General features: G+C 46.2%; 1 protein-coding gene across 6 annotated transcripts in view; it reads left to right on the top strand.

The window, feature by feature from the left end:
* The window catches only part of LAMA3 (laminin subunit alpha 3), a 266,410-nt gene that overhangs the window by 177,735 nt on the left and 73,853 nt on the right, over positions 1 to 14,822 (top strand). For 4 of the 6 annotated variants that reach the window (XM_055417088.2, XM_088833460.1, XM_088833461.1 and 1 more), the window contains 4 exons: positions 1,414 to 1,644; positions 5,948 to 6,061; positions 10,802 to 10,911; positions 13,839 to 13,919. In XM_055417088.2, the coding sequence (XP_055273063.2) occupies positions 1,414 to 1,644; positions 5,948 to 6,061; positions 10,802 to 10,911; positions 13,839 to 13,919 (536 nt within the window). Of the gene's footprint in view, positions 1 to 1,413; positions 1,647 to 2,694; positions 3,062 to 5,947; positions 6,062 to 10,801; positions 10,912 to 13,838; positions 13,920 to 14,822 lie in introns of those variants that run through there. The other 2 variants (XM_088833464.1, XM_088833463.1) reach the window with 2 other exon arrangements.

Here is a 14,822-nt window from a genome sequence, read left to right as displayed (position 1 = left end):
CCATATGCCTCTCTACTCTGTCTTTTTCACTCCCTTTATGCTTATGCAAGCCAAAGTGCTTTTTGTAATAAGCTGAACACTGAGAAATCTGATTTCATTTTATTGCTCTTTATTTTCTGCCTTCACTTTTTCTCCCCTTTCTCGTGGCTCTCTTCCTTCTTGGGAACAATCCAGCACATGTGACTTCTGAATGTAAATCTACTGTCTACTTACCTATCTCATTTTAGTGTTTTCCCTGATGCATACATTTTTATTAACTTTTATTGGATATCCCAGGTGGCTCAGTGGTAAAGAATCCACCTGCCAATGCAGGAGATGCTGGTTCAATTCCTGGCTCAGGAAGATCCCCTGGAGAAGGAAATGGCAACCCACTCCCATATTCTTGTCTGGGAAATCCTATGGACAGAGGAGCCTGGCAGGCTGTAGTCCATGGGGTCACAAAAGAGTCAGACATAACTTAGTGACTAAACAGCAACCACAAAAAACAGTTGCTTTACAAGGTCGGGTTAGTTTCTGTTGTACAGCAAAGTGAATCAGCTATTTGTATAATACATCCCCTCTTTTTCAGATTTCCTTCCCATTTAGGTCACCATAGAGTCTCTGCAGTGGGCCAATGGTAAAGAATCCACCTGCAATGCAGGAGACCCAGGTTCGATCTCTGGATAAGGAAGAACCCCTGGAGGAGGGCATGGCAACCCACTCCAATATTCTTGTCTAGAGAATCCCCATGGACAGAGGAGCCTGGTGGGCTACAGTCCTAGGGTTGCAAAGAGTTGGACTCAAGTGACTTAGCATGCATGCACGCAGAGCATTGAGTAGAGTTCCCTGTGTTATACAGTAGCTTCTCACTAGTCATCTAGTTATAAATAGCAATGTTTAGTTTATACATAATAAACTAGGGAACTAGGGGACAGTTTACTGTGTATAAACTACGTACTATAATCTATGTAGTTTATATATAGTAAACTAGGGAAGCCTCGGAGAAGGCAATGGCACCCCACTCCAGTACTCTTGCCTGGAAAATCCCATGGATGGAGGAGTCTGGTGGGCTGCAGTCCATGGGGTCGCTAAGAGTCAGACACGACTGAGTGACTTCACTTTCACTTTTCACTTTTATGCATTGGAGAAGGAAATGGCAACCCACTCCAGTGTTCTTGCCTGGAGAATCTCAGGGACAGGGGAGCCCGGTTGGCTGCCATCTATGGGGTCACAAAGAGTCGGACACGACTGAGGGACTGAACAGCAATGTATATGTCAGTCCTGGTCTCCCAGTTTACCCCACCTTCCCCCCTTGGTAACCATATGTTTGTTCTCTACACCTGATGCATTTTCAGTGTCTTTTGCTGGGTTCCTTCTGGCTGGCTGTCTTTGCGGTCCCTGGGACTGAGTTCACCTCTCTGCTCTCACGTGTAGGGAAACTTCAGACATGCCAGTAGCCATGCCCCCGTGTCCCGGGAGGAGCTGATGACTGTGCTGTCTAGACTGCAAGGTGTGCACCTCCGGGGCCTGTACTTCACTGAGACGCAGCGGCTCACCCTGAGCGGGGTAGGGCTGGAGGAGGCCTCGGAAACAGGAAGTGGACGGCGAGCACAGAGCGTGGAGATGTGTGCCTGCCCCCCTGACTACACAGGTGACTCATGTCAGGTAGGAGCTGCCCCTCAACCGTCAAATGCCCTGGAGGGCTCCTGTGGCTGGTGCTCCTGTCTGCTGTCCAGCCCTCTTGGATGGCCTGGAGCCCTCTGACCATCAAACAAATTTCTGCTGGGTTTCTCGTGTCTTATCTTACCTGGACCACCTGCAGGTATTAGAAATGAAAAAAAAAATCACTTGTCTCAAAACCCATCAAGAAAGCATTAGGAACTCAGTGGATCCTGGGGGTTGCAGAAATCTGGACTTTCTGGGAGGCAGGAAGGAAGCAACCGTGCATGTCCCAGTATGTGAGCCACTGCCTTCCCAGGAGCTGACCCAGGGTCCTCTTGCCTTTCCTTAATCCAGGGCCTCTTTCCAGCACCCATCCCCCACAGTTATAGTCCAGAAAGCATCCTGATTCTTCAGGGGAAGTTTCAGTCCGAGTTTCCAGCTCACAGCAGATCCTCAGTGGAGGCCTGGTCAACTGGACTGTCCTCAGCGTGCTGTAACATGAAATCGTTTCATATCTCAAGCTGCAAATATTTCCTCTTCCTGAAGAGAGGGAAAGAAAGCACAGTGGGTAGTACAGTGAATAGGAAGTAGCAAACGCTGTCGTCTTGAGAATTCCAGACGCCTGTCAGATATGCAATTAGCAACCTCCTTCACTTCCCCTCCCGACCCCTGGATTGCAGCAAACCCTAAAGGCGATCTGCACATTGGTTCATTTTTTAATCTGCAGATATAATATTTTTGCAGATTCAAATGCGGTCTATTTTGCAGGTTATAATATAATATACTCACTGTGGTTTTCTCGGGATTCCTGCCAGGTAACTTTTAGTCCGCAGGTGCCTTCGTTCTTTGTCCCCCTGCGTTCTCTGTCTTTTCTAGCCAGATTAAGTGAAATTCCTAGCCCGAGGGAAAGAGAGGGACCTCTGGCTCACCACCCTCCTGCCCAGGGCGTGTTCTAGGCGCATGAGTCAGCCTGTGATTTACAGCTTCGAGTGCCGTCTCGGGGGTGAGGTGGGTAGAAGGTGATGCCTGCCCCACCTGGCAGGAATTACAGAGTGGCGTGCTTCCCCGCGGGACTGTTATGTGCGCTCTCTCCCAGGCTGACTCACAGGTGAAGTTTACAGGTGGGGCCTCCTGCCGCAGACAGCCTGCCTTCTACCTGAGTCAGCCCGGCCTGGGCAGCGAGCAGGAAGGGCAGGTATAAGAGAAAGAGGCAGAGGTCTGTGCGCAGCCAGCAGGACTCCCAGGGACCACGATGCCCCCGGCGGTGAGGTCTGCCCAGCGTGCGGGATGGCTGTGGATCTTTGGGGCAGCCCTGGGGCAGTGTCTGGGGTACAGTTCACAGCAGCAAAGGGTAGTGCTTCCTCCATCTCCGGGTCAAAACCAACTGCAAGCAAGTTATGTGGAGCTTAAGCCCAGCCAGGTAATGGCCCTTTTACGTTTTGGTTTGGGTGGGGAAGGGTTCCCAGCTCTCTGAGATTTCAAGGCAGGGTGATGAGTGAGGAGTGGGTGGGCTGGGGGAGGGGCCGATGGCTCCCCCTCCACTTACTGGCAGTGTTCATTCCGGTGCCTGACAGATCGTTCTCCTAGGCTGTTAACCACAAACCCTATAAACATCAGCCCACCTGGAAATGCCGAGGCAGCTAGAGTTTGAATGCCTGTGGGATGTTCATGTCTAGGAAACTTTGTGCCCTTTCTAGACGAACCCAAGCCTTAGGATAAGAGTCTCGATGCCTGTAGGTTTCCAGGTTCTGCTTTCCTACTTTATTACCCATAAAGTAAACCATGAGAATCAGTAGAATCCCTATTTAAGAAAAGTGATGGGATCAATTTTGTGTAATACCTAACAGGCGTGCTTCAATTTGCCAGGCATTAAACACTCATAAATCCTGCTTTCACTGTATTTAAACTTCCTGGATGGTACCTGTATATTCACAGAGAAATAAACTTTATGGCTGCTAAAGTGATCCAGGAAGCTTGATAGCGACATCATTTTATCATTTGTACTACAAAAGTTTATTGGAAAAGTTATCCTGAAAAATTGTCACTTAAAAAATTATTAGTTGCAAAGTCTCTTTACTAAAGTAACATGTTAGGACACAGTCAGTTTTCATTTAGAATAAGTCTTCAGTACAGTCTGAATAGTTGAACAGAATCGTATGTTAAATGTAGAGTTTGTGTGCTTTATAGAGGTGAGAAAATAATTATATTTCCATTACTGACAAATGTTCTGAGAGTCACATGATACATAGTTCTTGCGGAGTGCTTTTCTATTTCTAAATGAAAGCAAATTAAGATGGGTGATTGAACTTTGATCAGGATAGACCATCCTCACCTGCCAAAGAATATTTAATTAAAGCTTTTACTGGGCATGTTGTCATAAATAAACCGTATATATTTATTATTTAGATAATTTGTTCTTTATTAAATCAGATAGTTTTATAAGCATGTAATGGGGTATATGGTGGTAATTATAAGGCCCTTGTGCCTTATTGGTAGAGACTACTTGTAGAAATGATCATACCACCACTGGCTGAATTAAGTTCAAATGTATCTCTCAGTTGCTTTCAGCTCAAGAACATTCCTTTCATGTTTGGATTCTCCTTAGACAAGCCCATTCAGTAATCTAAGTTTTTGTAGTGCATTCTTTTGCCTCGACATGGTTCCTAATAGCTGAAGGGAAAATTATATTGGAAATTATAGTATTGTTATTGTGTATGATTTGGCATCATTGTGTAGTTTTAGAAGGAATTTCTAGCAGCAACTGGAATATTCAACCCTGCAGAGTGTGTGAGCTTCTTTTTCCCTCTGGCCTGCCCGGGTAGAGACCTTTAAGGCCTTGAATGAATGAGAGCAAATTTCCCTTGGCTGTAGCTTCAGAGTCTCATTGATGTATGTGGTATTTAAAGAGATTAGATTAAAGATCATCTTTATCTTGAAGTATTAATTTTTCCTGATGCCTTAAAGGTAGGCCCTGTAGGAGATCAGTGAAGGAAACTAGAGACTACACCTAAGTTTAATCGGTGATTGGCTCTGCCAAAATGAAGAAAATGACTTTCAAGGCAGAAATTTTCTCTTTAGAAGCAGAAATCTAAGTAACTTTTAATGGCTGGTATAAGAATAATTACGTTTTTTTTTTTTTTCTTCTACTGGGGGCATTCTTTTTTAAAATGTATTTATGTAATCATTTATGGCTGTGCTGGGTCTTCATCGCTGTGCATGGGCTTTCTCTAGTTGCGGCAAGCGGGGCTGCTCTCTAGTTGGCAGTGCTCGAGCTCCTTGTTTTGGTGGCTTCTCGTTGCGGAGCACGGGCTCTCGGCACACGGACTTCAGTGGTTGTGTGCATGGACTTAGCTGCTCCGGAGCAGTTGGAACCTTCCTGCACCAGAGATCAAACCTGTTCCCCTCCATTGGTGGACAGATTCTTAACCTCTGGCCCACCAGGGAAGTCCCAGGGACATTCTTAACTAGACTTTTCAAAAAATATATCAGTTCATCAAAAGAAAACCATAATTCTTCTCATCCACATGAAAAATAATAACTTGCAGCATTACACTGGAAAAAGACAGTATAGAGAAGATTAACCCATAGAGGAGATAGGGTTAATCAAAGCAGTGTTGAACAAGAGAACGAGACCACACTCAAGGAAATTGCCTTAAGTTGGGTCTTTGTGTTCAGTGGAAACCAAACATCCCTCTCAAGTTCTGTACAAGAATGCAAGCCGTTTCCTTTCCCCAGGGTTCGTTGTCACCTGTAGTCTGGTGACTGGCAGTGAATGGGTTCCACTGGACCTGCCATTATTGATTAAATCCCAGTGGTGATCCCACCTCTCCCCTCCTCCCATCCAGCTCCCCCACCAGCCCAAATCCACACTTGGAGAAGGAGTGGCTTCCCAAAGAGAACTTGAACTTAAAAGGATTTGCTCAGAGGTCCTCCCCCCTGGTGGACTGAGGTCCTGATCCTCTTTGCTTTTTCAGCCTTCCATGCCTCCACTGGCCCTCAAAATGATTGACTTGAGAAGGAGAGGCACCCACCTTCCATAGTCCATCCCACACACCCCTTTTGCTCTGAACACACCACCACACATCTCCCATTCCACCAGAAACTCACATACCTACCAGGATGTGAAAACAACAGAAAACCTGATGGAAAAAGCAAGCGAACCTGGCTTGCATTGGAAAGCAGAAGTTCACACACTGACCAGAGTAGGGAGGCTAGAAAGGTCAATGCTTGATGGTCAGGATGGTCACCTACTTTGGATAATAAATTTCTTTCTTTGTATTGACTAAACGGTTTGTTTGCAAAACAGGGTTGCAGTCCTGGATACTATCGTGAGAACAAAGGCTTATACACTGGACGGTGTGTTCCCTGCAACTGTAACGGGCATTCCAATCGCTGCCAAGATGGCTCGGGAGTATGCATTGTGAGTAAACTGATGCTGGAATGTTACTAACAAACGATCTGTGTCTCCCCGCCCCCCTCTGCTAGGCCCTCAGACATCAGACGTCACCGCTACTGAACCCTAAATAGAGGTGATTATGTGAGCAGGGGATGGGGTTGGGTGGGGCGGACAGGGTGCAGCACCAGGTAACCAGGCTGAATTACTTCACACTCACTTTTCCCTCCATTTTTTTTCCTAAAGATTTCTTTTCCTGTGGACCATTTTTAAAGTCTTTATTGAACTTGTTACAGTTTTGCTTCTGTTTTGTGTTTTGGTTTTTTTGGCTGTAAGGTGTGTGGGATCCTAGCTCCCCAACCAGAACCCTCACTCCCTGCATTAGAAGGCGGAGTCTTAGCCACTTGACTGCCAGGGAAGTCCCTTTTCCCTCCATTTTAACGTGCGCCATCAGAGAACGTTCTGTCTGAGCAATTGAATTACACCTTAGCTTCCGAGTCTTACTAGATTTTAATAATGGGTAGATGCGGGATTTTAACTCTTGCCGTGCGTGTGTGCTAAGTGGCTTCAGTCGTGTCCGACTCTTTGCAATCCTGTGGACTATAACCCCCTAGGCTTCTCTGTCTATGGGATTCTCCAGGCAAGGATACTGGCGTGACATCCTTGCCATGCCCTTCTCCATCTTTCCAACCCAGGGGTCAAACCCACGTCTCCTGCAACTTCTGCATTGCAGGCAGATTCTTTACCCCTGAGCCACCTGGGATGCCCTAACTCTTGCCAGGATATAGTAAACCAGAGCTACTCCTTTGGACCTCAATTTTATTGAAGGTGGGGTGGGGCAAGAGGTTGCAGGGAGGAGACCTCATTGCTGTCAGATGAGCAGTGGCTTAAGAAATTGATCAGAGGAGAAGGAGATGCTGGCAAAGGCTGAAGGCACACTCTCCATCCATCAAACACTAACCCCCATGGCTGCCAAGACAGTGCATTTATCGGGGAAGACAGGCAAGGGGAGTCCCAGGGGTTTATGACTTAGCCACCAGAAAGCTATCTTGTTTGGGTATGTTTTAGAAAATTCTCCCACACGAAACTAGGTTCTCAGGAGATTTTTCTCATGCATCCTGAAGCAAAACAGTTTTTATTCTGCTATCTTCCTCCCTATCCTCAGAGGTCCCCCCTTCAGTAGCCAGGACCTCCCCAGTTAGAAGGAAGACGGACAGTTCCAAGGAAAGGCGGCCACGTTGGTGCCTGCATACAGAGCCCCCACTTCTGCTGTGCGGTTCGGAAATACATTGTCCTGGCACAGGCTTCCTCTGCATTGTGTGAGGCACCTGGAGTGTGTTTCAGCTCTTTGAGTTCCTAGACTGTTTTATGCCCATTCAGCGTGTCCTGAGGAGCTATTTCCTCTGCAAGACGGAACAGGCCAGGACAGGAAATTGTTGTAAAGAGCCTGACAGAATATTCTGTAGGATTTTAGCCTTATAAGTTCCAGAAGTGCAAGAGATGTCAGGCAGGATTACTTTCCAGCTCTGTGGTATCTCATGGAATAGTTCGTGTTTCATAGTGATGTGTGTAACACAGGTTGACACTGTCATGAAAAATGCTTATCTTGTCATTGAGTCATTGCAAGGCCACTTTATAACAGCTGCCAGAGAACAAAGGGGAGTTTTCTCTGTAGTCCATCCATTCAGTGAAGGGATCACTAGTGAGAGTCATAATTCGTGTTTCAATCAAACAACAAGATTCTCTTTCTCACTTTTCTTTGTAGCTCTGTCTTCCCTTGTCCTTGACGGCCACGTGCCCTCTAGAACTGATTCATTCAGGGAACCCTTGCTGAGTATTTGCTCTTGTGGGAAGGACGAAGCTAAGTGCTGGGGTTAAAACCATGGGACCTAATCCCTACTCTCAGGAGGCTTGCAGTCTGGTGGGGGGTGTGTGTGTGTACACACATGTACATGTGCACACATGCGTACACACACACGGGTGCAGCTCAGCAGCAGGCCATGGCTGCTGGCCCTGCTCTCCAACATGGCCCTTGCCCGGGAGCCGCGCATGCAGCCCCATCCTCAGAGAACAGAAATGAGGAGACCCAGCCCCTATTGCTAGCAGATGGGACAATTCTGTACATTGGCCTCCACTTCCCGAGGTCCAGAGTCAATTTTGAAATCTGGGACCTTCACACATGTGCACCTCTCGCTGTCATTTCAAGTATAAGCTTCGAAGGGTGAAAAGAAACCAGCCCAACCCCCTGCCAGTAAAGCAGCATGTGTCCAGTGGGGAGGCAGCCGAAGCCAGTGACGTGTCCTGTGGGTGCCGTTGGCTGGAGGGAGCTCTGATGGCCGACTCCCTTCTCTCCACCGAGGCCCTGCTGTTCCCCCTTCTCCGGGCTGCTTTCTCGCCCTTCCTCTGCCTTTGCTACCCAGTCACCTCTCAGCTTCCTTTTGTTTCCAGTTCCTTCCCTCCTATCTCTTCTCATCCTCGTTCTTCAGTTTTTCTCCTTTTTATCCATTTTTAAGGGAATTTTACTTTTCAATTATCTTACTTTATTTTTTATGCTTAACACATGTGATTGCTCAGTTGTGTCTGACTCTTTGCAACCCCATAGCCCGTCTCCTCTGTCCATAGGATTTCCCAGGCAAGATGACTGCAGTGTGTTACCACTTCCTGCTCCAGGGAATCTTCCCAATTCAGGGATCTAAACCACGTCTCTTGTGTCTCCTGCGTTGGCAGGCGGGTTCTTTACCACTGGTGCCACCAAGGAAGCCCATTTTATATTTATTTATTTTAATTTATTTATTTGACTACCCCAGGTCTTAGATGAGGCATCAAACTCTTAGTTTCAGCATGTGGAATCTAGTTCCCTGATCGGGAATCGAACCCAAACCCCCCTGCATAGGGAGTTCGAAGTCCCAGCTACTGGACCACCACACTGGTTTTCCGCCTTTTTACTCCCTGCTGCTGGAGCCCGTCTTCCCCTGCCTCCAGGATGATTTATCTGAAACTCACAGCTGACTTGGGGGTCCCCTGAGGCTCACAACCAGACATTCACACTCCTCAGGCAGCCTCAGGGCCCCTTGATCTGTGCTGCCGCCTCTCCAGCCGTATCCTGCCCCCTTGCACTTTACCCTCGGGAACACCAGCTGCATCAGGTTGTCCGTCCACACCACTGTGCTCTTGCAAGACTGAGGTCCTGTGCACACCAACCCCTGTGCCCGCTGTGTCCTCCCTCACTTCTCCACCCAGCTCGTTCCTCTCCTTCTGTCCTCCACACAGGCCTTGTTGCCTCCCTCTTGGTGTTAAGGCATGCTTCCACACCTTTGTCATCGTGTGTTCCACATTGAATGGATGACGTCTATTCACAGGTTCTGTCTACCCTCGAGTCAGGGTACCAATCCGTCTGTGCATCCCTGGTCCCTAGCATAGCTGAGCAGCTAGTTCACGCACAGTAGATGTCTGCTGTCACACGGACCTTGGAAAGCACGTGCTGTGAGGGTGGATCTGCATTCATTCATTCACTCATCCACTTATTCACAGTAAAACAAGGAAATCTGATAGGTAGACGCCTCAAATTTGCAGGACTGAGGAAGACAGGTTTCAGGGTAGATGCTTTCAGCGGAGAGTGAGTGGTATTTCAGCCATTCTTATGGGCTTTTTATCAAGCAACTCAGTTTCTAACCCCCTTCTATGCTCCTCTCCCTGTGCCCCTGTAAAGGCCCAGAGTTCAGAGGGGTTTGGGCAGGATTTGTCATAGGATTCAGGTAACCTCACCACAATTCTTGCTTCTCCACGTTCTTACTTCCTCAGTGTTTTCAGCTCAGAACTAAGTTGACATGGGACTAAAACATCTCTCTCCAGCCGGTTCTTCTTTAAAATTGTCATTTGGAGCTATAAAAGAAAGGAGACTGGGACCTTTCTGATTATTCAGTGGCTAAGACTCTCAGCTGCCATTGCAGGGGGCTTGAGTTTGATCCCTGGTCAGGAAACTGGATCCCACCTGCCACAACTAAAAGATCCTGCATGCTACAACTAAGACCCTGCATCGCCAGATAAATAAATAATAAAGAAAGGGAACTAATGTGAAAAGGGGAAGACTTAGTTCAAAAGAACAGATGTTTCTGAGAGAGTCACGGAGGCCAAGCAAAGCAAAGGTACAGAAAGCCACCAGCACCCTCACCTGACACCCCCAAGAGACTCCTCTCTGGATCCTACAAGTCCTGATAACCTTGGAAAGTGGGTATTATTTTAACTGTACATTTTAGGAAAATTAGTATATAAATCATACACCATTAATATTGATTTATATGGACCTTCCCTGGCGGTCCAGTGGTTAAGACTTCACATTCAACCACTTCCACACAGTGTAGGGGACACAGGTTCAATCCCTGGTCAGGGAACTAAGATCCCACATGCCATGTGGCGTGGCCAAAAAGTGTTGATTTATTAAAAAACACTGAGGCCCAGAGAGGTGAAGGGACTTGCCCAAGATCCCATAGCTATGGAATGTTCAAGTGGGATTTTAACCCCACTGATCTGGCTCCATTTCGCCCTTCCTCCCCATGATAACACCGAATAGCTGATGGAAGGGCGATTACACCATTTTTCTGGCACCAACAATAATTGGCTGGGTAGGAAAAGCATATGATTAGCAAAACCTATATTGCTGTGTTAAAGGATTTGAGTTATAATTGTTTGAGTAATTAAGATGACAGCAATCTCAATAGTAATAAATGTAATAGGTTGTTATTAATTTTACCATTTCTCTCTCCCAAGAACTGCCAGCATAACACTGCAGGGGAACACTGTGAGCGCTGTAAAGAGGGTTACTACTGGAACGCCGTTCATGGATCCTGTAGCGTCTGCCCCTGTCCTCATTCAGACAGGTACTGCAGAAGTTTGACAGTAATTTATAAAGATAGGAAGTACTGGGTTGGCAAAAAAGTTCATTTGGATTTTTTGTAGCCATGATGGAAAAACCTGATTGAACTTTTTTGGCCAACCCAATAGTTTGATGGATGTCTAGGGCTGGGGAATGGGTGGTAGGAAGAAATGGGAAGGGGCTGTTAAATGGCATGAAATTTCTTTTAGAGGTGATGAAAATGCTCTAAAATTGATTGTGGTCATGACTGTGCAATTCTGTGAACACACTAAAAGCCATTGAATCTAACATTTTAGGTGGGTGGATTATATGATATGTGAAGTTTATCTCAATAAAACAATTTTCTATTTTAAAAAAAGGAATAAACAAAAAATGGAAAGAGAACCAAACAAAAACAGACTCTCCAAGTTGTGTTCTTCAGGCTTTTGCCTTTTCCTCTTTTTATTTTTGCTATTCATTCATTGGCTAAGCAATTTATTGAGCACCATCCCTTCTCCAGATGCTGGGGTAACTGCAGTAAAGAAGGCTGGCAAAGGCGTTAAGCTTCGCCTGAAGAATGCGAGGAGAGAGTGGGGTTATTACTCAATAAAATATGCACAAATCAGTCTGAAGTCCAACTTCAGAGATGGGCTACACCGCTGATAAAAGGGGTTATGTGATAGATGATGAGTGGATTCTTTACAGAGGGTGGTCGCAGGGCTTTCTGGAGTGTTGGGCAGGGACTCATGAGTGTACCAAGGCGGAGTACCAAGACAGAATGATGAGGGTCCGTGGCACGGGGGAAAAACAGATGAGAAAACTCCTGTGACGGTGAATTTGTGGACAGTGAGAAGGCAGGGTTGGCTTGATTGCACTGAGAGAGAGCTGGCTGGGAGATGAGGTTGGTGGGACAGCCAGGATACAGATCCTGGCTAGAGTAAGACACTTGGATGTCAAGGATTTTTATCCTCAGTGTGATGGGAGCCACAGGACGGTTCTGAGCCTCAGAGAGATGTGATCTGCATTATCATGCAGGCTCCAGTAAGGTCAGACTCTGTAGGTAGAAAGCCGTCCTTTTCCTTTCGTGGTAATTCATGTTCAGTTTGGCTTTGGCACCTTGTCCTACTCTTGCTTATCATCACATGTTCACTGTGAGTCCAGACAAAGTGTAAACAGGTCACCAAGTGAAGCAAGATTTGATTTGAAAAATCAGAATGATGGTGATCAAGCACCAGTAGTGCACAGGTCCAGGAGCAAGTGTGGACCGCAAGGTTGGTTGGTATCAGCTGAGCTAGCAGAGAAATTGGCCACGTCTTAAAATTATCAGAAGTCACCTGCCCAATGTGGCTTTTCCGGAGATGCATATTTGAAATATGCACCCTGGTTTGCTATCTGTGTGTTTGATACTCCATAAACCTGCCCGGTCCTGTGGCTTTATTTGTAAAGGGATCTATCACTTGACACTTGCCCAGGCTTGTTTGAACAGAAGCTGGAGAGAGTAAAAAGCCGCAAGATGTTCACAGGGTGCTTGGGGAAAGCGTTTGATCTTTGGTTGCAAAGCATGTTATCATCAAGGCCAGCTTTCAGCTTCTGTGTAGTTGAAGTAACACACAGTTCCTAGGATGTGTCAGTAAAATCCTCTTTTTATCTAATTCTCCTTCCAGCAATATTAATACTGCTGACAAATTTCTAACTGTCCCTTTAGAGGTGTAACTATATCTATCTAATTGTCCAAGAGAAGCTTCCCAAATAAGAACTCTTTGAAACTTCCCTTGTGGTCCAGTGATTAAGAATCCACCTTCCAATTCAGAGGATGTAGGTTCAATACCTGGTTGGGGAACTAAGATCCCATATGCTCCAGAGTGACTAAGCTCACACGCATGCGTGCTAAGTCGTGTCTGACTCTTTGCGACCCTAGGGAGCCCACCAGGCTCCTCTGTCCATGGGATTCTCCAGGCAAGAATACTGGAGTGGATTCTCCAGGCAGGCGCTCCTCCAAGGGATCTTCCTGACCCAAGGATCAAACCCAAGTCTCTTATGTCTCCTGCATTGGCAGGGGTGTTCTTTACCGCTAGCACTACCTGGGAAGCCCAAATAAGTCCATGAGCCGCAGCTAAGATCCAGCACACCCAAATAAATAAATAGTTTTAAAAATCAGATTTCTCTTACCAGCTAGTGATAAATGGAGTTATTTCCCCTCAGATCTATGTCAGTGGAATGTTCAGTGGTCATAGATGTTTCTTCGTAAGGCAACAAGGACTTATTTTTCATGGTCTTTTGGTTTAATTCTTTTTTTTAAAGAAGCTTTTGTAAGTACACCAGTTCAGAACTAAAAGAAAGAGAATAAAAGTTCCAACAACCTGATTAGAAAAGTGTGGAAATCACCAGTGACCATGTCCACAGAGCTAGCTGGGCCCAAGCATGCTCTGTGCTTTAATCCCCTCTGGGACTCTAAGGGGACTCTGGGTGGGCCTGTCCCCCCACCCCCGAACCCTCCACACACATACTTTTTCTTCCCAGAAGGGATTGTGCCCAGTATAAAATAAAAGAACTAGAATAAGCAAGAAGGGGAAAAAAAATTTTTTTTTAAAGAATCAGAACTCTCTGTTCTTCTTTTCTGCCCAGACTTGTTTGATTCCTTCCTTGTTATTTCTGGAAAAAGTGCTGTCGTCACCATCTCTTCCCAAGTGCGTTACTTTACTCTGTCTTAAGGGAAGGAATGTATCTCTCCAAGCCGAAAATAAAAATCCTTTCAGTCCCCATTCACCCAGATTTGCCCAATGTCAGCTGAAATCATTTGTCATTCTCTCGACAAGTTTTGATGGGCAGAATTTTCTTCACATGAAAGGTACCTGGACCCTTGGTTTCCAGTTTCATTTCATGTGGCAAAAAATAATAAGCATAAAAACCTGTGGGTTTATGTTTCTACTGGGGCTTTTTTCTTTTTTTAAGTTTTGCCACCGGCTGTGTTGTGACTGGGGAAAACGTCAAGTGCTCCTGCAAACCTGGATACACAGGAACGCGCTGTGAAAGGTGGGTGCCGCCCTCCTCCGTGCCCTTCTCTCCTCCTCCCCCATCTCACAGGCGGGGTGGGCTCTGCGGGCAGGCTGCTGCAGGCACCCCGGGTGTGGCTGGGGCTCTGCTGGGTCGGGGCTCAGAGCTGGGGTGGGGCCGCCGGTTTCTCTGAGGCTGGGAAAAGGTCTCTTGGGAAAAACACAAGACTCTCACTTCATAAATCATTAACTTCCTTCTCTTCCTTGCTTTGTGCCTGTGGAAATTTGAGGATTAGGGCCAATATGTCATAGTCCTATGCACTCCAGCAAATGCCCCTGTATGCCTGTGTGCTTACATCTATGCCTATATACCCCCACCCCCATGCACACTCCTACATGCCCCTCCCCAGACACATAGCTCCATACTCCTACCACCATCAACACTCAAACTTCTATCTGCAAATATACACACCCCTGCTTGCCTGTGCACAAACATGCAACTCTACATACTCCCACGCACGCACACATATCCACAGCCCTAGATTTGCCTACACACATCCCCCTGTTAATGCACACACAGCATTATGAACACAGGCAGGACACTCTGAATCCCTTAGTGCCGAGTGAGCTACTATTCATATAATATGTGTTTAGTAATGTTTGGAAAACAAAAGAATACATGTTACAGAATGGAAGGCATGTACTTGATTATAAAGGCCGCAGAGCCAAGCTTGAGTTTTTCCTGAACAATATTTCATAATTAGCTACTCTGCCCAGTTATTGTGAAGGGTATAAAAGATACTTGTCATCTAGACAGGAAGAAAGCATATATATATCTGGAAAAGTAACAGTAAAATGAATCATATGGATAACATTTTAAAATTTAAAATAACTATCATAAGATCAGTACATAATTATAAAAAAATTTATAATTATAAATTAT

This window comes from Moschus berezovskii, chromosome 28, assembly GCF_049115385.1.
Source record: "Moschus berezovskii isolate FMDL1 chromosome 28, NW_MosBer_1.0, whole genome shotgun sequence".
NCBI classification, from domain to species: Eukaryota; Metazoa; Chordata; class Mammalia; order Artiodactyla; family Moschidae; genus Moschus; species Moschus berezovskii.
The sequence above is the reverse complement of the archived record's forward strand: the minus strand, read 5'-3'. Positions and strand labels throughout refer to the sequence as shown.